Consider the following 26,145-nt stretch of genomic DNA (forward strand, 5'->3'; position numbering starts at 1 on the left):
TATCTGTTTTGGCATTCTTCCTATTATATGGAAAGTATTGAACTAACCCTTTTTTGACTCTTTGTGATGACCAGGATTGTCCAGGACTCGAACCCTAGACAAATATAATCTATCTTTTTACAGAAAATGAAAATCATAAGTTATTTATTTAAAACTGTTCACCAGAATCTTGTATTTGTAAACAGAAATATCAAATTCAATGTGTTTTATTGTTTTACAGGTCTGATACAAAATTACCAACAGACCTTTTTCCTTTTTAATCAATTATATCTAAAAGGTTTTGACAATGAACAATAAATCAATGTTCGCACAACCCCAATTATATAAAAAAAACTACCCTGTACTGTAGATTTGTCGTACATTAGAGTAAAACACTAGAGGGAGAAAGGGTCAAATAACTGTATCTCCCCATCGCAACCACCTTGTGCAACCTTTCTATTGGGTCCTTGAAAATCAACCAATGGTGTCGCTTATATTAAAACAGCCAAGTAGGAGAAAATAATTTAGAAGCAGACGAAAGAAATCTTTGAAAAAGGAAGGGGGGTAGTTGTCTGTCAGTGTATATACAGCTACACTATAGATCTGTTTGTTGTACAGTTTAGGAACTGCTAGATTGAACCAACCAATCACGATTTTATACGTTTAAACCCACAATGAGAAAGAGTGATCATAACACATAGTATAATCTAATTCAAATGATCAAGTAAAATCAATAATTTGTATATTGACCAGTTTATGCTCATGTAATGGCAAAAAATATTAAAACACTGAACAAAGAATTTACTTACCACTTCTCTGGGTAACATAGCTTGAGTCCTTTCCCTATTGAAAATTTTTGAGTGATTATTTCTTTGGTAAAAATGAAGGGTTTATTGTAAAAAATGCAACCTCTCTTCCAGTATGACTTCATAAATGATCAATTTCAACTGGATTAGAAACGTTTCTCAGTCATACTGAAAAATCATGTATAACATTGTATTATGGACAATTTCCAACAAATATAAAAATCATAAAATAAATACTAGTTTTGTTAACCTGGGCCTTTGGCCCTCAGGGCTAATAAAACTGTTTGTTCTTTTAGATTTAACGATACAATAAATAAATATTACTATTTTTTAAATGTAATATGTAATAAATATTGTTATTTTTGTATCATCACCGTTTTATTGTTTTCTACCTGAACAAGAAATGGTGCAATTTGTTCTGAGTTATGAGATCAAATAATTTTAGTCTTCAGTGTTCTATCATGGCCACAGGAGGTTATAATTTGTTCTAAGTTATGAGATGAAATAATTTCAGTCTTCAGTGTTCTATCATGGACGCAGGAGGTTATAATTTGTTCTGAGTTATGAGATCAAATAATTTTAGTCTTCAGTGTTCTATCATGGACGCAGGAGGTTATAATTTGTTCTGAGTTATGAGATCAAATAATTTTAGTCTTCAGTGTTCTATCATGGCCGCAGAAGTGTTATACTTGCAAAAGAAAGATTGATAAATAATCACATAATTCCTCCTCTTGATTGTAGATACCGCAAGTAACTCTAAAAACAAATAGTAGAATTAATAAATAGAATAAAAAAATGGTGCTTTTAAGCAGTGTTTCGGAGCCGGAGCAGCAACATTTTTGGTGGAGCCGGAGCCGTATTTTTCGTTAAAAACGGCTCCGGATTAGCTAAAAATGATTTTTTAAAGTAATATTATAATTTGGCAACGGTCCATTTCCATATAAAAAACTGAAAAACTATTGTTACTTAACAAATAGACACACATCCTTCTACTTTTATATAGCTTTAATCAAATAAAAGCAAAATATTTTATATTATTTATTTTATTTTATCAAATTCAATAATGAAAAAAAATGATATATTAATTTTAAGGTAGGAGCCGGAGCTGGAGCCGCATCAAAATTATACGGCTCTGACACCCTGCTTTTAAGGGAAGCTTTTTATGGATGGTCTTAGACGATAGCCCTATTAATCTGCTGTTCTTAGCTGATAAATATAAAAATAAACAAGACTTTGTGCGAATGTGATTCAATGCATTAATCTCAACAACATATAGGTACTCATTTCCCAAATATATTTCATACACAAGTATTTTCCATCTTAGAAGCTCTGCATAGACAGGACGGTATAAAAAAACAGCCCAATAATGTAATTGTTTTGAATCAAGTTTCAGACACAATGTCCTGAAATCAGCGTAAAATAATGTGTTTTTTTACATCACGCTTGACTTCTCCATTTATTCACATAGCTTAATTAATATTTTATTACCTGGATGTTGCACCAGATTTTTCTAGTAAAGTGATAAGATCAGCTGGCTAAAATGACGATACTCCCCATCCCCCCAATTCACCGGATGAACGAACTGACCCATAAATGAGGTTAATGTGCAACCTACCGACGACAAATCTTTTCTTTTCAATATATATCCACGTAATCTATATCCACTGCCAGTCATAGCTCCCAGGGTGATATAGGCTATTTTTAGTAGCGAAGCTACTCTATAATTCGAAATGTCCGTCTGTCTGAGACAAAGTGGGGGAAACGTGATTTTCTCGGCTCCTATTAAAGATAGACAGCTGAAATTTTTAGTGAAGATTCCTATGACATATGCGCATCTAATCTATACATTGTTTTATCCATCTGTTTGTTAATTGGGGTGCTAGATCGATTCCTAGCTTTTTTGTTTTCCCAATTTTCTCGACTCCTTTTCAAGACAGACGACTGAAATTTTCAGGGATTAAGTAAATTTACATCCTACAAATTTTTACTAAGTTTCATTATGATTTTTATATTTATTGGGGTGCTAGATCGATTCCTAGTTTTCATGATTATCTCTACTCCTGTTCAAGATAAACGGCTGGAATTTTTAGGGATTAATTAAGTCAACATTCTACACATTTCTATTAAGTTTTTCAAAGGTATGCTAATTGGTTGGGGTGCTAGATCGATTCCTAGTTTTTCAAGTTTTTCACGAATTTTTCGACTCCTGTTCAAGATAAACAGCTGTAATTTTTAGGGATTAATTAGTTCAACATTATACACCAATTTTAATAAAGATTTGTAATTTGTTGGGGTGCTAGATCGATTCCAAGATTTTACGTTTTTCTTCTTAGCTTAATGCTTCAAAAGATATACATTTAAAAAGATTTTGTGATTTATTTCATTTACTTCGTTTTAACATACTCAAAAGATTATTTTTTTCCTGGTGTCTATCAATAAATTTTGAGCTTCGCTACTTATGGATGTTGTCATCCTTGTTTCTAAATAAAGTTTTGAGCTTTTTTTCTGTCGCATTCCTCCCTTTTTTGAACATAGAACCCTTATATGCTATTACATGCCACTAGTATTGTTTCTGATCAAGTTTACAGGTTTCTGTGTATATTCGGGACTGCTAATAACACTTTAATGTAAGTGACAATTCTACAGACACATTTTAGTTATAAAGTAGCCTTACATAATTCGGCATTTATTTTTCAATCTAATTATTAGAAATAAAATATAATTGAAAAAAATTTATTGAAAAGATAATTATCACAGTAATAAATACATTAATTTTTCTTTGAAAACCTTCACAAATGATTTGAAAAAATAATTTCTTTACAAACAAAATAAATAGAAATAGATTGTTACACATTAGGCTGTGTTTAATCTCCATTATATTTATTTAATAGTTTGGATTTTAAGATTTGAATTGAACACCAGTATACAATTATACAAATAAATATTGAAAAAAACTAAGAATGAATTTTAATAATATTTTTTCAACACACAAGGCGTTCTATACAGCTTAGCTTCTACATAAATTGAGTAAGTAGTGATGTTTTTCTTTACTTGGCCATACGGAATCTCTTAAACAACGGATGGGTTGCCTAAAATAAAACAAAACTAAATAAAATTCATGTGTTTAAATTAATTTAGCTCGTTAAAATATTTTCTACAAGTTTTATGGACAGTTGAATGCGGATTTTCAAGTAAAAACCCTTATTTTTAGACAGCAAAAAGGTATTAAACTTTCAATTATTTATCAGTAATTAATGGTATTCTGCTGTGCCGTGTCGTTACACTGTAAACTTTGCTTGTACTAAAAGTTTTCTTTTTGGCACTTGATTGGTTGGTTTAAAGTAGGAGAGTCCAATCTTTCCACTTACAATTTTATTCTACAGAGGGGTAACTTTGTTCAACATAATTGTGGTAAATACTACATAAGCGAAGATTAAAGAAGTTGTAGCAGGGAAAATTTCTTGTAATAAGTTAGCAATTCATCAAATGAATGTTAAATTCAAAGATACACAAATTATATGATTATGGTTGGTTACCTTAAGACGGCTTCTAACTTCCAGGTAGAGGTTGTCATCTCCACCAGACATGCTTGCCATGTTTCCTAAACATTATAAATATGTATCAAACAAGAACGACTGAATCCATAAAAGCAAAGCTCAACAAATTAGAGGGACAATCAAACATTGATGGCGCTTTTAATATCACTGAAAATTTTATCTTAGAATCGGGAGAAAAATTCTATATAAATATTTTGCCAAACAGCTTAAAAACTAATTGTTTACCAGCTTACTTCCGTATTTAGACTTTATTATAACCTAAATTTTTTTTTCAAAATATCTCTTTATATAGGTTGCTTGTGAATTCCGTAAAGGTGTGAGATTTAAGGCCTAAAAACAGGAGTAGAACGATAATATTCACTAAGTATATGTATTCCTTATTAAAAAAAAACTATAGACAAAAAAAATTTTGAGTTAAAAAAATTGGTGAAATTTTTTTTTAATCATCGAATGCTTCGCTAATGTCAAACTGACATTAATAACAAAATTGACAATTAAAAAAAAATTATTAGAAAGAGTTTTAAAAATTACAAATAATGCCAATTATTTCAAAGATATTAATTTTTAAAAAAATATTTGATTGTCCATGGTAATTCTACTACCTATATGTTAAAAATAAAAGGGGGGGGCGAAAGTGACACTTTTTGAAACCAAAACTAAAAGTTAAAGGAACTCAACTAAAAAAAGAGTTACAGGTCTGACATTTTGCATGGCAGTTGCTTTATAGGGGTACAATATGGAACTGTGAAGAAACGGCGGCGCAACCGGCGAAAACCGCCGAGAAAAGGCAAAAAAAAATTCGGCGGGAAACGGCGGTTTTTGGCGGTTGCACCGCCGTTTCTTCACAGTTCCATATTGTACCCCTATAAATCAACTGCCATGCAAAATCTCAGACCTGTAACTCTTTTTTTAGTTAAGTTCCTTTGTTGACTTTTAGTTTTGGTTTCAAAAAGTGTCACTTTCGCCCCCCCCCTTTTTATCAGCTTGACATTAGCAAAGCTTTCAGTGAAATTATCAAGTTTTTAAAAACAATTTTCAGGTATCGTTAACTTAAACAAATTTTTTTTGTCTATAGTTCATTTCACTAAGGAACAAAGTTTCAATAAGGAAGAACAATTTCAATATAATATGAGTTCCCCTCAATGAACTAAAACTTATCAAAATATAGAATGTGGACTGACCTGTTTTCCTGAAGGTTCCAGGTTTTCCAGGAACAGTTTCCTCCTCAATATCTGCGTCATTGGCCGCCAGGGTCTGGTGCAACAGAGTTACCTGAACATTTTTATTTGTTTATTTTTCACCATTTTATAATAGGTATGCAATAGTAAGGTTAAGTTTTCCATTTTAGAGAAGTTTTATAGAGGCCTTTGGATGGAGCCGCCTAGCCTGTGAAAATAACGGCTCCGGCCTAAAATCAAGAAAATCTCAACATATTTTTTTTTTGCAAAGTCTATTTTTGACATTTAAAGGTTTTAAAAGTTCAATTTTTGATAAAAATGTACTTGAAAAAACTTAAAAGGGGCATTTGCACACGACACAACAGAGTTACCAAATAATAATTGATAAAAAATCTCTTTTTTATAGCTAACCCAGAGACGAAGACGTTTTTTAACGAAAATAACGGCTCCAGCAAAATATGGCGGCTCCCGGCTACGGCTCCAAACCGCTGGTTTTAGGCTATCCATTTCTAGATTTAAGTCTAGGTTTTAGGCTATTACTATGCAACCTTCCTCATACCTTTAAATATGTTTAAACTAAGGGGGGGGGGGTTTTAATGCAACCATCTCGTAATCAATGTATAAATGGCACTTAGAATTCGAATTTCGATCTCAAATTTTGCATGAGTAATCCTTGGTAGGTCTATTTTCCCTAAATAGAACAAAAAGTTGGAAAAGTAACGGCTGGCAGCTGGCGGCTCAGCCGTTTAGCCGTTTTTTGCCTATTTTCAGGGCAAATTCATCATTAATTACGTAGGAATCAACTTTTAAAACCAGATTTTTGGTTTAATTCATGGTAAATGATAGCAATAACCATTTTTTAAATTTCTAGTACCAGCTGCTAAACGGCTAGAACCGGCTAAAAACGGCTGGGAGCTGCCAAGAGTATGAAGAGTTGATAGGGCATGTGACATGTCTAGGGGTAGGTTTTTATGGTTGCTGAGCTCACAAATGCTACCAAAAATAGTGGCAGCCCATCCATATGGCAGCTGGGTAACAGCTGCAGCTTAGCTGGTAGCGGCCAAGAGTAGAATGAGTAGATAGGGCTTGTAACGTGTCTAATGTTAGGTTTTTATGGGTGCTGAGCTCAAAAATACTACCAAAAATAGTGACAGCTTAATCATATGGCAGCTGGGTAACGGCCGCTGCTGAGCTGGGAGCTGCCAAGAGTTGAATGTGTAGATAGGGCTTGTGACGTGTCTAGGGGTAGGTTTTTAGGGGTGCTAAGCTCAAAAATACTACCAAAAATAGTGGCCGCCCATCCATATGGCAGCTGGGTAACAGCTGCAGCTCACCTTGGAGCGGCCAAGAGTAGAATGAGTACATAGGGCTTGTGACATGTCTAGGGGTAGGATTTTAGGGGTGCTAAACTCAAAAATGCTACCAAAAGTAGTGGCAGCCCATCCATATGGCAGCTGGGTAACAGCTGCAGCTCAGCTGGGAGCGGACAAGATTAGAATGAGTAGATAGGGCTTGTGACGTGTCAAGGGGTAGGTTTTTATGGGTGCTGAGCTCAAAACTACTACCAAAAATAGTGGCCGCCCATCCATATGGCAGCTGGGTAACGGCCGCAGCTCATCTTGGAGCGGCCAAGAGTAGAATAAGTAGATAGGACTTGTGACGTGTCTAGGGGTAGGTTTTCGGAGTGCTGAGCTCAAAAATACTACCAAAAATAGTGGCGGCCCATCCACATGGCAGCTGGGTAACAGCTACAGCTCAGCTAGGAGGGACCAATAGTAGAATGAGTAGATGGGGCTTGTGACGTGTCTAGGGGTAGGTTTTAATGGACGCTGAGCACAAAAATTAGTGCCGTCCCTTCTATATGGCAGCTGGGTAACAGCTACAGCTCAGCTAGGAGGGGCCAATAGTAGAATGAGTAGATAGGGCTTCTGATGTGTCTAGGGGTAGGTTTTAATGGACGCTGAGCACAAAAATTAGTGCCGTCCCTTCTATATGGCAGCTGGGTAATGGCCACAGCTCAGCTGTTTTTTTGAGGCTTAAAAAATTGATTATTTCAGTGGAATTAAACTTCTCCCTATTAACATTTTACCTTTTTTTCATGGATATATTACTAATAACTCTTTTTAATTACTAGATTTCACTGTTTCAAGAGCTGAAAACTACCATAAAACGGCTGAGAAAAGCTAACAATAGCCAAAAGTACATAGCATGTGACTTGTCTAGGGGTAGGTTTTTATGGGTGTTGAGCTCTAAAATACTACCAATAAAAGTTCGGGCCTGTCTATATGGCAGCTGGGTAACAGCTACAGCTGAGCAGCAGCCCTTACGATGCTGCCATGTGTATGGGCTTTTCTATTTTTGGGAGTATTAATGAGCTTGGCACCTATTAAAACTTACACCTCTTTGACACATCACAAGCTATGTCTTTACTTGTTTACTTTTATCTGTTGGTAACTGTTCTCAGCCAATTTCAGCCGTTTTACAACTAAATCAATACATTGATAAGGTGTTGTTATTAATAATATAAAACGACAATAGTGTATTTATACTGAAATATTCAATATTTGGTTATCCTTCAATAGTCCCAATAGTCAATGAGTCTTAAATAACGGCTTACTGTTAAGCTTAGCTGTTACCCAGCTGCAATATGGATGGGCGGCCACTTTTTTTAGTAGTATTTTTGAGCTCAGCACCCATGAAAACCTACCCCTAAACACGTCATAAGCCCTATGAACTCATTCTACTCTTGGCCGCTCCCAGCTGCCATGTGAATGGGTGGCCACTTATTTTTGATAGCATTTTTGAGCTCAGCACCCATAAAAACCTACCCCTGACATGTCACAAGCCCTATCTACCCATTCTACTCTTGGCCGCTACCAGCTGAGCTGCAGCTGTTACCCAGCTTCCATATTGATAGGCGGCCACTATTTTTGGTAGTATTTTTGAGCTCAGCACCCAATAAAACCTATCCCTAGACACCTCACAGGCGCTATGTACTCATTCTACTCTTGGCCGCTCCCAGCTGAGCTGTAGCTTTTACCCAGCTGCCATGTGGATGGGCCGCCACTATTTTTAATAGTATTTATGAGCTCAGCACCCCTAAAAACCTACCCCTAGACACGTCAAAAGCCCTATCTACTCATTCTACTCTTGGCTGCTCCCAGCTGAGCAGCGGCCGTTACCCAGCTGCCATATGGATGAGCTGCCACTATTTTTGATAGCATTTTTGAGCTCAGCACCCATAAAAACCTACCACTAGACATGTCACAAGCCCTATCTACCCATTCTTCTCTTGGCCGCTACCAGCTGAGCTGCAGCTGTTACCCAGCTGCCATATTGATGGGCTGCCACTATTTTTGGTAGCATTTTTGAGCTCAGCAACCATAAAAACCTACCCCTAGACATGTCACAAGCCCTATCTACACATTCAACTCTTGGCAGCTCCCAGCTCAGCAGCAGCCGTTACCCAGCTGCCATATGATTGAGCTGCCACTATTTTTGGTAGTATTTTTGAGCTCAGCAACCATAAAAACCTACCCCTAGACAAGTCACATGCCCTATCAACTATTCATACTCTTGGCAGCTCCCAGCCGTTTTCAGCCTGTTCTAGCCGTTTAGCAGCTGGTACAAGAAATTTTAGAAATGGTTATTGCTATCATTTAACATGAATTAAACCAAAAATATGTTTTAAAAAGTTGATTCCTACGTAATTAATGATGAATTTGCCCTGAAATTAGGCAAAAAACGGCTAAATGGCTGAGCCGCCAGCTGCCAGCCGTTACTTTTCCAACTTTTTGTTCGATTTAGGGAAAATAGACCTACCAAGGATTACTCATGCAAAATTTGAGGTCGAAATTCGAATTCTAAGTGCCATTTATACATTGATTACGAGATGGTTGCATTAAAAACCCCCCCCTTATACGAAATTTGTCTGAAAATAATATCCTTCTTTTCACCGTATCGTTACTGGGTAATCATTCCAAGTTTAAAAAAGATAGGACATTTCTAACATACTTAAATTTACGGATAGAGCTATCCATAAGAAGCTAGTAAAAGTGACAGATTATGACGTCAAAAAAATTAACCAATGAGAGGCCAGTATACACTGTAATTGACCAATGGTAAAATTTATAGTGGCCTCTCATTGGTTATTTTTTTGACGTCATAATCTGTGCCGCCACTTTTACTAGCTTTTATCCAATACGAAAATACAAAACAAAGTTAAATGTGAAAACCCTTAGATTTAAAAATTACAAGTTTACCTGTTGTTCCTTGGTACCATATAGCAGATCCTTGTCCTCCTCCATGCCTGCCAGCTTTGTTACAACCTTGTAGGCATAACCTTGATTCACAAGAAACCTCTGTCTCTTTCTGCTGAAGGACATCTCCTGAGTATCTTGGGATACGAGGGTGTAGAAGAAAGCGTTGAATTCATCCACAATAGCGCCTGGAAAACATATTATTTATCAATTTAAGAACTTGAATTTGTCTGCCACTGTTTGTCTTTCGTTTGTATTATTTATTAGGGGAGGGAGCTAAGTCGTTTCGTCTCTTTGATAAAACAAAATGGATAGGTACGTTATAGTTCCATTTGTTAAATCTAAAGGTTATTCAATATCCCATTTGTGCGGAAAACGTTTTCCTTGGAAAGAATTGATGACTACTTTTTATGTAAACGTAATGGCTTGCTCAAGTCAAAAGCATTTTACAAACATCCTTTGTATTTACTACCTAAAAACGTGCACTTCTAGAAGAAGACAACTTGGCTGATTATTACCTTTCTTAGCTCTTAGAATTCTACCCAATCTCTGAGCCTCCTGTCTTCTGGAACCACCGTGACTAGAAATCTAAACAAATATCCAGATATATTTTCCAACCTATGGAAATAATATGACATAGTTTCGAACCTTTAACGTGCATGTCAAGAGAACAATTTGGCTGATCCTAAGTTGACTGTAAACAGTAACTTATAATCAGGGATTTGAAATGATTGATTGTAATTGATATACATCCACAATAATGATACTCAAAATTACAACTTCTGTAGATTAAAATTATTGCTTGAAAAGTTTGGAAACTGGGTTTAATTTGGAACCAACCAATCACAATTCAATAAAAATACATTGAATGATTAAAATGATCGATTTAAAAATTTGGAAAAGTTAAGCAACAGACAACATACATTTTGGTTGTTTAAACTTTGTGTGTAAGTCCTAAATGTGCAGACAAGACTTACCTGGATAAGAACATTAGCTTCTGGCAGGTCAAAACTGGTGTCAGCAACTTTAGACACGAAAATTGTGTTCACTAAACATTTATTTACAGTCAGCTTGATGGAATGAAATACAAATACAATACGTCACTTTGCGAGTAAACCAGGATGACAACACCCATAAAAGCTTTTGCTGATTTCAGTAATGGTAAAAATTTATATATAAAAAATAATTTAGGGCAAAAAATCAAGACTTTTTGATTTTCTTTGCCTTTTAGTTTAAAATATTCCCAGGTAAATTTGAAAATGTTAACTCAATATTTTTTTTCTCGAACAGCTTAATATCAATTGAAATTGATGGGTCTTTCTGATTTTTATTATTAAATTCATAAGAACTGCAGTGTTCTATTGTAGAAGTTTTCATATTTTTTTACTTAGATAGAAAGCCAAGATGTGTAAATTCCTTTAGGATTGTATTTAAAATTCTGTAGGATGGTGAGTCTTTCAGACATTGAGGTTGGACCATAAATATAGGGTTTGTTCAGCTCCTAGTCGCAATGGCTTTCATTTAATAATTTTCTTTAATAAATATAAAAAAATATTATTACACAAGTCCCCAAGGTTTTATAATAAGATTTTCTTATTTCATGGGTCAACAACTTTGAGGACTTTTAATCAAATTTAAAATTTTAATTGGTTGGTTCATTAAGTTGAGTATCTACTAATTTTGAAGGGGTAATTTTGTGTCTCATTAATATAATTGGCGATGTACATCAATTTATCGGTAATTGTCTTATCTTCAGTTTATTCAAAATATCTGAAAAAGCCCCTTTTAATAACCCAATCATTAGGTAGCTGAGATTTAATATCACTTTGTTTTTGAACTGATGAAAGCCATCCATTCCTTAGCGTAATGTTTGAGTGCATAAACATTGTCACTAAAATAGAATTATCGTTAAGTAGGTACTAAAATATCAAAACTAAAACTTGAAATAGGCTAGGTATAGCGTTTAAACAACATAAAAACTTGGAAAAAATATAGCTTAAAATGTGTTTGAAAAGTACAATTGTTAAGAATGTTTATTAATTTATGTGAGTAAAAGTATAAGTAATTTTTAAAGTTAATTGAGCAACAGATCTATAGAATAGATGTATATACAGACAACTACCTCCCTTACTTTTTCAAAGACATCTTTCGTCTGCTTCTAAATTATTTTCTGCTACTTGACTGTGTTAATATAAGCGACACCATTGGTTTATTTTCAATGACCCAATAAGAAGGTTGCACAAGACGGTTGCGATGGGGAGATTCAGTTATTTAACCCTTTCTCCCTCTAGTGTTTTACTCTAATAATTGAGCAATTTTTATCAATTGTAAGTTAAGTAGTATGATACCTGAAAACAATAATCTTATCGTTTCTCTTCTCATGATATTTGATTAGAAACTGGGTGGCTCTGAATTATTAATCATACCAATCAAACAAAATGCGGGGGAATTCTTTTGTCGAAATCTCGTAATATGTCACTTAAGATCTCTAGCCGATAGGTTTGTGCTCTTGGGGAAGGCTTATATTACTCATAAAGAGTGTTTTATGTTATTTTTTATAATATGTAAATCTCATCATTAAGGAAGGCCTGGGTAAAAAAAGTAGGCAATTTTTCTCTTTAAGCCTTGTTTTTCGTTTCTTTGGTAATTTCTCTAAGTCAGGTTTCATTGGGTCATGGGTTGACCCACAGGGTTAGGATCTGCATAGGAAAAAAATCTCCTTATTTTTATTTCAAAAATAAGGGGGGGGGGGGAATGGAGGTTCAGGGAGGAAGGGGATATTGACTGAAATAATATTACTCGCCCACAATGTTTTAACATCTAACTTTGTGGACGTTAAAGAAATTTTGATTGGTTTGTTCATTAAGTTGAGTGTACAAGCGTTTCAACCACCAATTGTAATCTACTTACGGAGCAATTTTGTGTATCAGCATTGAGAATATACATCAATTTATCGGCCATTGTCTTATCCCTTTAGATTCCTGATGGAGGTTAGTGATTGATACGCATTTTGAGGAAAAGCAAAATAAAGTTGCGATAAAGTTACATGTCCAGAGCTGGAGCTTTAAATCATTTTAGTGGTTGGCCAGATCAGGGTGAGCCAACTTTCCACCATTTGAGAGCACAGCATTTTATGAAATGCCACGCTGTGATTGGCTGAAATTCGGCTCACCCCGATCTGGCTCACCACTAAAATGATTTAAAGATCCAGCTCAGTATTGATTAGAAATATTACTATGATTAATTCCTGAATTTGTTTGGATTCATGACACACAGCAACATTTTCTTCATAGAGCTCATGGATAGATACTCGCGGTAGAATTCTGGTGACATGTTACACCACACCTACAAATATTAATAGTTCTAATGTTCTTTAATAATTAAAATTATACCCAAAACTGTTTAGATATGGATGAGAAACTTATTAAAACAGCACTGAAATTTGGCATGGCAGTTGCTTTAATGAGGTACAAAGTATAACTGTGAAGAAACGGCTGTCTACGGCAAGAAAGGAGTATCAACCGCCGTTTCTTCACAGATCACGGCCATACCAAATTTGAGTGTAGCAACTCTTTTTTTTAATTGAGTTCCTTTGAGTTATAGGTTTAGTTTATTTCTAGTTATCCCCGGAGGGCTCCGCTACGTACCTCAGCACACTGAACCTTGGCAATGAAGCCACCTTTGGACAGCTCCAACCAGTTTGCCTCGTACAGCTTGGGACCGATCAAGAAGTTGAGGTCGGCAATCTTGTCGTCCTCTCTGACCAGGGTGGCGGTTAGACCGAGCTTGGTGTGGGCTTGCACCTAAAATAAATTAATTTATATTTAGGGACAAACATTACTTTTAAAGAGAACATACATAGGTGTCTAATAAAAATTAGCATGTAAAATCTTGCATTGCATTCTCTTTACGAGGAAAAGTTTCGAAGATCTCTACAATTCATTCTAAATTAATCTAAAAAATAAAAATAAAATTTATTCTTACCTGAGTTAAAACCTTTCTGAACATTTTGGCTGGGATTGTGTGTACCTCGTCTAAAACCATTATTCCCCATTCCTAAAAAAAAATATTGTTGCTTAACTCATTCATTTACAGGATTAAGATATAATAATGCAAAGTTATCAAAGGAAAAATTTAATATTAATAAGCGTATGTAACCTTATACTTTTTTATGTAATTTTAATACTCTCAGGAAGTTCAACTTCTTATTTAATTTTAAATCCTATAATTACATTTTAAAGAAGGTTTTAAAAAATGGGTGAACATAAAGTATGGCCCAATTAAACAACTATCTACAACCAACTTTTCCAGTCTGTTTGCCCATTAATTTGACATTGATTAAACATCGCATTAAAAAAAAAATTACCACAAAACATCAAATAAATCTTATGTTATATCCTATTCAATCAAAAATCAGAAAATTGAAATGTTGAAAAAAACTCCTTTTCTGTGTGTGAGTTATCATATTAAATATACCTGTTCCTGGATCCATTTCATAGTTTGTTCAGCTTCCCAACTCCTTTTCTGTGTGTGAGTTATCATATTAAATATACCTGTTCCTGAATCCATTTCATAGTTTGTTCAGCTTCCCAACTCCTTTTCTGTGTGTGAGTTATCATATTAAATGTTGTTATCAACACAGAACATCCCATAGGTTTGTCCTATAACAAAATACATTATTTTTCTTTTTAATGGATGAGCTATATACCTAAATATTATTATACCAATTATCTTGAGGATAAGACAATGGACAAAGAATTGTTTTACATCCAAACCAAAACATTCCTCTTTTCCATATTACAATTATTGGTGTAAAGTTTGGACACTGCTAGTATGAGTATGACCCAACAAAAAAATCAATTAAAGTCCCCAAAGTTGTTAAGCCAAGAAATAAGAAAACGTTATTATAAAACTTTGGGACTGGTGTAATAGACTGCCGAATTGTTGGAAACTGTTAGAATGAAACAACCAATCAACCAATCTAAATTTTTTAGCCAAAGAAGAAATATTTTGTCTCCATAACTTATAGAACAAGCACAGTTTATAGTCCAATGTATTCTCCCTTCCTGCTCAGTACAGAATATTGCATTAGTTTGTCCCTCACAAAAAATATACCTATTTTAACATGTAAGTTAAGCTTTCATCAACTTTAAAATATAGGTATGCACTATTATTTTTTTTAATTTGAGAAATAGTGTGTTACATACCTTGGCATCACTGGTAAACCGACAGATCATACTATCATCCGCTGTGCTCCACATCTTAAATTGGGTTTTCCATTGTTCCACACTCACGCTGGAGTTACATAGACATATTGCCTTCTTTCTAAATATATAGAGCACTCTATGAAATTAGTTTCCATTGTTTTTAATTCCTACCTGAGTTACATAGACATACTGCCTTCTTTCTAAATATATAAGCACTCTATGAAATTAGTTTCCATTGTTTTTAATTCCTACCTGAGTTACATAGACATATTGCCTTCTTTCTAAATATATAAGCACTCTATGAAATTAGTTTCCATTGTTTTTAATTCCTACCTGAGTTACATAGACATATTGCCTTCTTTCTAAATATATAAGCACTCTATGAAATTAGTTTCCATTGTTTTTAATTCCTACTAGAGTTACATAAAAATATTGCCCCTTATCTAAATGCATACTTAAACTTCTATATGAGACTATTTTCTCTTATCTTTCTATACACATCTGGAATAACATAGACATCTTGTCCCTTTCTATAAATATAGTACATTTAATTATTTTCCTTTGTTTTTAATTTACACTAGAGTTACAAAGACAAACTAAAACCACAAGAAAGAACAAAAACACCCACCTGACAGTACAGCAGGCTGTGACACCAACTAAAGATTTACCAGCACCACAAGGAAGTACAATAACACCAGATCTAAAAAAAGTTTTACACTAAGAAGCGACCTTTTTTAATAGAATAAATATTCTGTTGATTAAGACGATTGGAGGCTTTTAGCTGAATATGCCGGGAAAAAAACTTTTTTTTATAGGCAGGTATTAAAAAAAATAGCTTACCTTGCTCTTCCATTACCAAACATTTTTCTGAGTGCCTTTTCTTGATATGGTCTCAGAATAGCAGTTGGCTTCAAATCAATATTTATATCTAATAAACAAAATAAATGAGATAAAATAAATTTATATCTTAAAAATATCTTTTAAAGCCGACGCTACAGAAAAAGAAACATTCTATTTTCATAATGATAATTATTTTTCTCAGATAATATTAAGGACCTATGCATTGATATAAAACTTGACTTACCCGGATTAACCGTATCATTTTTGAAATCATATTCAGCAAGCAGAGGATAGTCTATAGCCATGGTTCTCTGCTGCAATACCTCTAGTTTCTCCTGATAATATTTTAATAAAATCAAAATCCAAAGATGCAGTTTAATTCTTTTTTTTTCAGCAATGCTTCGAAACCGATTGATATCTGGTGGATTAGAACCGGTTCTCAGTCAAACTGAAAAATCATGTATAATAGCATCGTATTACAGATAATTTTCCACGAATGTCAAAATAAAAGTCATAAAATTAAAACCAGTTTTGTTCAACCGGGCCTTTGGCCCCTCTGGGCTAACAAAAATGGTTTTAATGTTATAATTTTTCGTTTAATATCAGAGGAAAATGTCAATAATACGATACGATAAATAACTATTGTATATGTATGTGTGTGTGTGTGTGTAGGCATTGTTTCTTAGTGTTTGGACCAAGTGCTCATGGGTAGAAATTCATTTATAAAATGCAATATAACTTACCTGGTTGACCTCAAAGCTGACCAGCTTGCGAGTTCCTCCCTCCGTTTCATCCTCATCATCATCCTAATACAAAATAAAACGTGGCATTCGTTGCAAAGTTCTCTTTAATCAAAATCATATACCTATACAAAAAGAGCATGCTGCTTTATTGATAAGAAGTGTAAGCTACAACTAGATGTTTGTGAGGTGTCGGACAGGTTCACGTCAAACTAGAAATTTAAAAAGTCCTGTTCGAATGTATATATTAAAATAATAAAATTTGGATTTGACGTCCTTATGAGAATGACCCAACGTTAAAGTAACAGAATTATAATTTCAAGTGTAGCTGCGCTTGATATATGGTAACAATAATGAAAATGGCACAGCATACCTCAGCATCAATCTTGCTGTAGAAAGCACTGATATCCTCAGGTACAACTCCAGGCTTCTCTGGCTCTGACTCTTTTATACCTGAAGAGATAATCTTATTATTGCTCTTGTATAGGGATGAGATACAAACCAGGAAGTGAGTGGACATTGGGTTGTTTATTTCACTAGATCCAAAAGTCTTATAATATTCGTTAGCTTAACAACTTTGGAGACTTTAACTTAATTTTGATTGGTTGGTTTATTAAGTTAAGTGTTCAATTTATCGGCAACTGTCTGATCCCTTTAGATACCTGGATACAAACATAGCAAAGCCACTGTTAATTTTGTACGAGGTAGCTGAAAAAAGATGTAAAATAAATGCCAAACTGGAAAAAGTGTGTCTCAAGATGTAGCCTGTGTATTTTGGGAAAAATGTGAATAAAGTACAAATTTTTGTAAGGGGAAGTGAAAACTATACCTAGGTTTTACATGCCTTATTAAATTAGGCATAAAAATAGTTAAATAATGTCTACCTTCAGTTTTGCTGGCATCGTCTGTGCCTGAGCCCCCAACCTTCGCCAACTTTCCACCAAAGGTTGGTATCTGAGTTTTGGCCATGTCTTCTGTGATCAGATCTGTGTTGGGGTTGGCCCCCTCCTCCAGCGACGTGATGGCGGCTGCCGGCTGGCGCAAGCGACATTCCTGGAAAATCAAGACACTAAGTTTTACCTATGTATAATATTTAAAGTCTGTACACCTAATCTGCTGTTCATAACTCAACAAACTACTCAAAAGTTCATGTTAGAATTTTTAAAAAGAATGAAGAATCCTAAAGAAAGTTGTACCTGAATGATTGGATCCTTCAGGAGAATCTGTAAAGTTTCTGGATGCGAAGATTCCACAAAGTATCTGTTGTGCTTCAATACAAGTTTTACCTACAGAGGAGAATTCAATTTAAAGAATAATCTGTAATATTTAAATCCTATATCTAATATTCTTCAAGTAGTAGGGTCTTTTGTGTCCGAAGCTTAAGATCTAGGAAATTGCTTTTCCGAATGAGTTGTACTCTGCAGGGAAGCTTTATAATTGTGGTTTTAGGCTATTGTCCTCCTGACTTGAATTCATATTAAATCGTGAAAGGGATATTAAAGATGATAGTTCTTAAATAGCGAAAAAGTTTTAAAATCTTGTAAAACATAATCCTAAATATTTTTACCTTTCCATATGAAGTTGTACACATCTTGATATAATCAACAATACCAGAGGGTAAACTTGTTTTACTTAATAAATAATATTTTCTAAAAATGTGACTGCTATTTAAAGTAACTTAAATTACATGAATAAAACAATAGACTTTTTGGTTTAGGTTATCAAGTTAAAAAGATCTTTTTGTTGTGAAAAATTTTCCTAGGAATCATCATAAGAATTTGCGAAAATAAGTGTTTAATTTGGACCCCATAATAAGCGAAGACGTTGAAATATTACATTCTGCTACATGGGGGTTACTTAATGTTTAAGAATCGGATGAATGCCCTGGCTTGGCTCAAGAATAGGCTCAAACCATCACCATGCTCAGTTAGCACTTCTAGCTAAAAGCTTGCAATCGAAGTGTTAGTTATCTGTGGAGTGCCTTGATATGATATACTTATATTTAAATCAATCATTGCTTTAGTTCCTTACCTCAATAAATCTATAAAGAAATCTATAGATGTGTAACCAGTCTACTATCTGGATCCTTCTTTTAAAGACCTTTATCGACCGTCTGCTAGCAAATTGCTTTCTGACCTTTTGTAGAGACTTGGCTATGTTAATATTCCTGACGCTATTGGTTGATTTCCAATGACCCAATTGAAAGTCGGCACAGGGTCCACGGGGTGGGGACATTTATTTAACCCTTCCCTAATACTATTGTTGAACTCTTTTCTTACCTCAACCTGGTAAGATACTCAATGATATCATCGGTCTGTAGGCCGACACTGACAGCAGCATACAGGGAGTAGGAGGTCAGCTTGTACTCGTGAACATGTTCCGGCCGACACACGGGCTCTGATATGGCGATCAGGAAATCATGGGCATGCTAAAATATGATATTCTTCAGAAGGAATGGCAAAAATATTTAATTTGTATTAAATGACACCCATATTTGTGGATATACAGGGTGCGGCACATAAATCGAGACATTTTGTAATTTTTAAAGAAATGAACATAAAATCGTCAATTTTAAAGATTTTATTGAATTTTAAAAACTGGGAAGCAAAATAGGTATATGACTAGTAGTCTAGTAGATTATTCAAAAAAATCGCCGCCAGCCTCAATCACCGCCTCTACCGGCCTCCTCAACCGCCGGCAGGTCCAGGTCAAAATGTACCTGTCCAAGCTGGCGTAGTTCTCCTTGATAGTGGCAATGAGGGAGGTCTTTGTGGTATGGGCACGTCTATTGGTGCATGCTTCAAAGTAGCCCTAGGCCCAAAAGTCCATTGAATTAAGATCGGGCTGCTGGGAGGCCACATTTCCTTACGAACATGAGTAACCGCCTAATTGACAAAATCCATGTTTTTGCTCTCATTTGGGCTTGGATTTAGCTACAGTGGACTTTAAGTACTCAAAATGCGTGTCTCGATGAGCTTAAGACACACACAAAATTTTGGGTCAAATTTCCAACTCCTTCCCTGTCGGCCCCTACTGTTTGTGATTTCTTTAGGCTCAAAATCTTGAAAAATCGACCTCATTTTGGCTAGGATTGAGCTAAAATGGATTTAAACACGGCAAAATGTGTGTCTCAATGAGCCTAAGACACCCACAAAATTTGGGGTCAAGATTCCAACTCCTTCCCTGTCGGACCCTGCGTTTTGTGATTTTGCGCATTAAACCACCGGCGCACTATGAATCTGCCTTGTTGAACATATGCGCGGTCAGCTCGGTGTACACGTCTATCTTCGTCCAAAGATTTTTTTGTGCTAAAAGGTCATTACCTAAGCTTTCTATAGAGGGTTCAAACGTCCTGATTGGTCAAGTAGTTTTCGCGCCATGGCCGTTTGAATAATGTCTCGACTTATGTGCCGCACCCTGTATAAAATATGTATCACGATGTTTCACTCTTTACATAGGAAAATATCGCTACTCTGAATCCTACTAGTCTGACCGCATAGCTGAACCATATACATACAATTTCTGCAATTTTAGTTTCTATTTACTTATATGGAAAAGTCTCTATTAATAATCACTATACACCTGTTTTTTAAATCAGATCTTATCTTAGCTCAATATTGCTACTCAGTTTTTTTATATAAACATCTAAGTTATTTGGCTGTGATGCTTTAAAAAAAGATTTTTACCTTATAAACAGGTGAAAATGCTTCCAAGAAAATATGTCCATTCGGTGCAACCCATAAGGGCCTATAAATAGGAATATATAAAATAATAACAAAGGTTTAGAAAAAATCACAAGGTGTGCTAAGATTAATCTTTATTGATTGAAATCTGATGTTTTTCCTTTCCATAATATTCAAACAATTTTATCCCCCCCCCCCCCCCCCAAACAAACAAAGTAGCCTAAACCACCGCATGACCAATATCTATATTTCCTGAAGAGTAGAGCCCAATAGGTTCAGCGGTTATTAATATCTTAAGCTTCAAACGCACAGACGAATGGACTGACATACACATACCTGACTTCATGGTCTGTCCGAAGGTTCATATCTTTTCTAAAATCTTTGGCGCCAAATTCATCAGTGGTATCATCAACTTTCTCGGCATCCGCGCTAGCTGCAGCAGGCACCCAGTCCTGTGGCAAAACAATTCTTGTACAATGACAAACTCAGCATTTTATAGGATTGCCTAAATGCACTATAAAATATGATGGTATTATTGATAGACAAGTAAATTTTTAATTAGGAATCTAGTACAAATAAGATTTATACGGTTAGTATCATGTCATCACGAAATAATTTAATTTTTCATGTTTTTTTATCTTAGGGTAGGCTAGATTATATTAGCACCTGGGTAAGCCCGCAGAGTTGTGGCACTGTAGGTACAGGCCCTGTAGTATTAGGGTCTCCCACAAGGGTTAGGCATAAATAAAAAACTATCGCCCTCCCCCCTTCTGGATTTATTTATAAAAATTTAAGTGCGCAAGTGCGTGGTGGTTAGGTGCGTGCTCAAAGGGTACTTTGAGGAAAATCACTGTTAATCCTACCTTTTCAGTTCCTTCCACCAGAACAATTTCATCATCATCCTCATCATCAATAGTTATCTCTTCTGTCTAAATAAAGGACAATTATGTTAATAATCACCGTCAATAATTTTCTCTTATGTCTGATACAAGAACAATTATGTCCAAAAAGAGCGAAGCAATAAGAAGCTAAAACAAGTATAACAAAATCCACGAGTAGCGAAACACAAGAAAAAAACAAGTATTTTTGATATATTTGTTAAGATATAAAAGGCTAGGTATATAGTTGTTGCAATACTGAAGAAAAAAAAACCATAACACAAAAACTTGCAATAAAATAGCATACCTATGGGTTAAAAGTTTTAAAAATCCAAGAAAACATATATCCTATTATATGTGTAAGTTGTATAATGTACAGCATGACCCTTGAAAAAGTTTTTTTAAGCATCTGCAGCCTATATTTCTCAATAAAATAATAAAAGATTCATATGTACTTGTTCTCTATAATTTTCTACTGTAACAAAAAGTTTTATGGTCCAAGACACATAATTTCTTTACAGAAAAGATATGCTACATATTAGGAACATCTTAGACATAAAAAAACACCATGGTATAAAACATTTATTAAAAAATTAACATCTAAAATAATATGATATAATATGTATATGTGAAATGTTATATATGTATGAAAAAAGTAATTGTTAATTTATTATGATTATAATTACCTTTATATATGTATAAAATTTTATAAATTGTACAAGCTGTGGTACATTGTGAGATTCTACTTGGGGAAAACATTGGTGAGCCAAAAAGAGAGGGTGTGATGGAAGGTAAAGACAAGGCTAAGAGAGAGGGAGAAATGGGCACTAAACACCAATGATTGCCTAGATGGAACCTACACAGTCTACCAGCAGCTTTCAAGATTACAACACTGTCTAAAGAAATTGCCTTAGTGATAAAAATAAATTTGAAAATAATATCATAAGGTCCTTGTTTTTCCATTGTGGATAGGATAACAAATAGTTGACTTTATTAAATACTGTAATTGCCATCTATTCAACAAAATAGTTGATTAGATATCCATCTGTTATTATAGTAATTGCCATCTATTCAACAAAATAGTTGAGTAGATATTCACCTGTAATTGCCATCTATTCAACAAAATAGTTGATTAGATATCCATCAGTTATTATAGTCATTGCCATCTATTCAACAAAATAGTTGATTAGATATCCACTTGTTATTATTGTCATTGCCATCTATTCAACAAAAGAGTTGATTAGATATTTACCTGTCATTATTGTCTTTGACATCTATTCAGCATAAGAGTTGATTAGATAATTATTGCTATATTTAGACATATCATTGCCCCCTAAGATTTTATTTAGTATTAGCTATAATTCTAAGCAACTCATTGCACATAGAGTTGCCTCCATAACTTCTGGTTGTGTTGACCTGTACAGAGTACAGGGAGGGCTGTATAGAAGAAATTAGCCCTTATAGCAATTAGAATTATAGCTAGGCCCTATCTAGGGACCAACAAAACCCCCCTAAGTTACCCACCTGCCATTTTAGCCCTGCAAATAGGGGGAGGCAAATTTTTGTGGGGTAGGGGTGGATTAATTTTTATAACATATTATTTATGGCTCCCCGTTTATCAGGAAATTAACAGGAAGACCATATTATTTTCAATTATTAACCAAATAGATTAACCTATGTATGATATATTTCAACAATTTAACCTTTTAGATTGACCTAACTATGGTATATTTTTAGAATTTAACCCAATAGATTTATCTATGCATGAATAATTATTATTACAGAATAGCATCAATATTTATATTTTTAGAAATATCCATATGCATTATTTACAGAATAGATGAAAAATCCTATTTTAACCCAATAGATTTATCTATGCAAGAATAATTATTATTACAGAATAGCATCAATGTTTCTATTTTTAGAAATATCCATATGCATTATTTACAGAATGGATGAAAAATCCTATATTATTATAAACATCTCTAGAAATATCATGATGAAAAGAATAATTTATAAATTCTTATGAAGATAATATATCTCTCTTTATGCTATGATTAAAAAAAAATCCAGACAGTTTATTGCCTTGGGTGCGCAGGGTTTGCAAACCTGCTAAATCACCTTGTTGTACTTAAAATCAGGAATAAGGAGATAAGTTTATTCCTAAACTTTATTTATTTTATTATTATACTAAAACACTGAATTTAAAATAATCTGTTGATTCATGACAGAAACTTGTATTTGTGTTTGAAAGTGGCCATAATTGTCAGAACTCAAAAGATTAGTTTCTTAATCATTAAGTTCTATGATACTATATAAGTAAAAAATGAAAAATAGTACTTATTCCTTTATGCAAGGTTGTAAAGAGCAAAAATTCTCAGACAAAATAATCTGATGTGCCATTCAAGATTTTTAAACTATACATTGCTTGAATGGTAGACAGATAAAAAAGAGAGAGTTGCAAATCAAGTTCCAACATGGTATATGAATTGAAAGTATTACTCAAGGATAAATGAAAAATAAAGATTGGAGGGCCTAGAAAAATAGCTTAAAACCTTCCCAAGACTTAAATATGAAAATAAAATAGTGAACCCAAACGGTTCAGTGGTTATTGAAACTTAGTAATCATACAAATAATAGCTTTCTATTTGATTTTTATTGCATTACTTGTGATTACACCCCTATCACTAGAGATTGGAGGGCCTAGAAAAATAGCTTAAAACTATCCCAAGAATTATATATGAAAATAGTTTTAAACCATCACATGACATATGTGAAGCTTACCTAAAATAGTGAACTAAATTGGTTCAATGATTATAGAAGACTTAACAATAATTCTAAACAAAAAGGAGAAAAAAAAGTAGTTAATCTTAAAATAAATTGCAATTTTATAGATTAATTAATTTTAATAATATGTTCAAAACTAAAGAGTAGCTGTGCTTCTTAGATCAATGAAGTTGCTGCACTAATTAAATCTATAAAGTAGCTACACCTCTAACATCTATAAAGATGCTAGTGTTTAAGTTGTTTAATCTTCTTAAATCAATGAAGTAACTCTACTTCTTAAATTAATGCGTTTTTTTATAGCAATAAAGAAGCTGCGCTTCTTTATTAAATCAATGGAGTAGCTGTGCTTCCTATATCTGTAAACAATCTAGATAGTAGCTATATCTATAAAGTAGCTGTACCTCTAACATTTATAAAGAACCAAGTGTTTAAGTTGAAAAGGAAAAATAACGAGTATTGTGTGCTTTTGTTATACACCTATAGAGAAGATTGGTTTGAAGACATTGCACTCAAGAAACACAGTGAAATAAAACTGGATATTTTGTAAATTAGAATCTTCAAAGAAAATTATATGAGTTTTCCCCATGAAAAATAAAGGGTATTAAGATAAAATATTTACATACATTATTAAAACTTCTTATTATTTTCCACTGTGATATATACTTAAAAAGGCAGTGGTTTTCAAACACACCTGACGACGCACACAGGATAGGAATGAGAGAAGAGAGAGATTGTGGGTGTGCCTGTGTGTGTGTAGCTCCGTGTGTGTAGAGTGTAAACTGCCCTTTTTATAGATATAAGTAACAGTTGGGAGCATGAAAAAGGATTTGAAATGTTAAGAATAAAGATAAAATCATTCTTTATCTTTCTATTAGACTAGTTTCAAACATTATATGTTCTTTTGATTCTTATGTAGAATACATTGTATACATGCATTTAACAAAAATGTTTACAAAAACCCTTACCTTTCTTGGGCTTAAACCTAAAATAATTGATGGAATGTTTGAATGTGATTCAAGCATTGAAGTGGAAGAGAGTACAAATTTTGTGTCTGAAACTCCATGTTTCAACTGTCAAAATGATAATATTAAGAATGATAAAATTGTTCTTTTTAACGATTATAAACAATCAAATATTAAACATATTGTTATTAATGAGATGGTTTTTAGTAAAAATAAAACTGTCAATAATTTTAAAAATTTGTATCAATCAGTGCCTTGTAGAATGCATCATCGATTAATGAAAAAATCTGATGTTTTCAAAAAACCAAGCTTTCTTCCAGAAAATGAGTCAGAAAAAGTGACACATCCAAAAAGGGATAATATAACACTTAATGACCAAAAACTGATATTCATTGAAAATATCAGGCTAGAAATCAAAAATGCAAAACTAGAAGAAAGAAACAAACTTCTTACAGATGAAATTAAAAATTTTGAACTGATAATAACTCAGCAAGAAGATGTATCAATCAAACTTTACAAAGAAAATAAAAATTTGAAAGTTGAAAACTCTATTATCAAAAATGATTTTAAAAATGTTAATGAGAGTCTAGATTATCTTAAGATGCTTAATGAAAAATTAACAGAATCAAATGGGACTTTGTTGTCTTTGGTGAAAGAACTATATGAAAAAAGTGTCTGTAAAATACAAGATAAGCCTCTAAAAAGTGCTGATTCAAGAGAAGACAAAAGAAATAGAGACACATTGTATGAATCTAGTTGGCCAAATGCCCCTCCTAAAGCTAGTTCATTTTGTGAGAACGCAACCAGTTCAGTTACATCAAAGAAAAACAATGAAAATTATAGCCTTACAAATGATATGGTAAATTTTAATGAAGATCTTGTTTGTTTCAAAATAAAGCAATTCAAGATGCTCTCACCATATGAATTATCTGATAATATTTCTATTTCAACTTTCCTGGGACAGTTTCCTAAGGAAAGATTTTCTATGTGTTCACAACAAGAATATTGTACTATAATACACCAATTTCTTAGTAAAGAGTTGAAGGATAAAATGGCAGAAATGGGTGTTATACCTTGTAAAATAAATTTTCAAGACTATTTGTATCACCTCTATTACCTTAAAGAAGGTTTATTTGTATCTGAACATGATGTGTTACATGAACTTGAAAATTTAAAATTAAAAGGTCACAATCTTTTAGAAAAGTATGAAAGAATAGTGAACCTTGTAGATAAAATTGATCCAGATACATGGCAAGAAAAAACAAAGTG

General features: G+C 33.8%; 1 protein-coding gene across 5 annotated transcripts in view; it reads right to left on the bottom strand.

Annotated features, from left to right (window-relative positions):
• Positions 1 to 3,825: 3,825 nt before the first annotated feature.
• Positions 3,826 to 26,145, bottom strand: part of hay (ATP-dependent DNA helicase hay) — a 34,162-nt gene continuing 11,842 nt past the window's right edge. For 3 of the 5 annotated variants that reach the window (XM_080163309.1, XM_080163310.1, XM_080163307.1), the window contains 26 exons: positions 21,113 to 21,178; positions 20,586 to 20,701; positions 20,253 to 20,313; positions 18,846 to 18,994; positions 18,134 to 18,197; positions 17,763 to 17,852; positions 17,451 to 17,619; positions 16,940 to 17,019; positions 16,570 to 16,632; positions 16,071 to 16,161; positions 15,827 to 15,914; positions 15,615 to 15,686; positions 14,987 to 15,104; positions 14,333 to 14,440; positions 13,764 to 13,835; positions 13,427 to 13,582; positions 13,027 to 13,124; positions 12,128 to 12,187; positions 11,635 to 11,670; positions 11,196 to 11,278; positions 10,757 to 10,827; positions 10,298 to 10,367; positions 9,783 to 9,967; positions 5,524 to 5,614; positions 4,322 to 4,386; positions 3,826 to 3,874 (listed from right to left, as the gene is read on the bottom strand). In XM_080163309.1, the coding sequence (XP_080019435.1) occupies positions 3,833 to 3,874; positions 4,322 to 4,386; positions 5,524 to 5,614; positions 9,783 to 9,967; positions 10,298 to 10,367; positions 10,757 to 10,827; positions 11,196 to 11,278; positions 11,635 to 11,670; positions 12,128 to 12,187; positions 13,027 to 13,124; positions 13,427 to 13,582; positions 13,764 to 13,835; positions 14,333 to 14,440; positions 14,987 to 15,104; positions 15,615 to 15,686; positions 15,827 to 15,914; positions 16,071 to 16,161; positions 16,570 to 16,632; positions 16,940 to 17,019; positions 17,451 to 17,619; positions 17,763 to 17,852; positions 18,134 to 18,197; positions 18,846 to 18,994; positions 20,253 to 20,313; positions 20,586 to 20,701; positions 21,113 to 21,178 (2,364 nt within the window). In that variant the 3' untranslated portion in view covers positions 3,826 to 3,832. The remainder of the gene's footprint in view (positions 3,875 to 4,321; positions 4,387 to 5,523; positions 5,615 to 9,782; positions 9,968 to 10,297; positions 10,368 to 10,756; positions 10,828 to 11,195; positions 11,279 to 11,634; positions 11,671 to 12,127; positions 12,188 to 13,026; positions 13,125 to 13,426; positions 13,583 to 13,763; positions 13,836 to 14,332; positions 14,441 to 14,986; positions 15,105 to 15,614; positions 15,687 to 15,826; positions 15,915 to 16,070; positions 16,162 to 16,569; positions 16,633 to 16,939; positions 17,020 to 17,450; positions 17,620 to 17,762; positions 17,853 to 18,133; positions 18,198 to 18,845; positions 18,995 to 20,252; positions 20,314 to 20,585; positions 20,702 to 21,112; positions 21,179 to 26,145) is intronic. The other 2 variants (XM_080163311.1, XM_080163308.1) reach the window with 1 other exon arrangement.

Source organism: Acartia tonsa, chromosome 6, assembly GCF_053477335.1.
Source record: "Acartia tonsa isolate MP-2025a chromosome 6, ASM5347733v1, whole genome shotgun sequence".
In the NCBI taxonomy this organism is placed as follows: Eukaryota; Metazoa; Arthropoda; class Copepoda; order Calanoida; family Acartiidae; genus Acartia; species Acartia tonsa.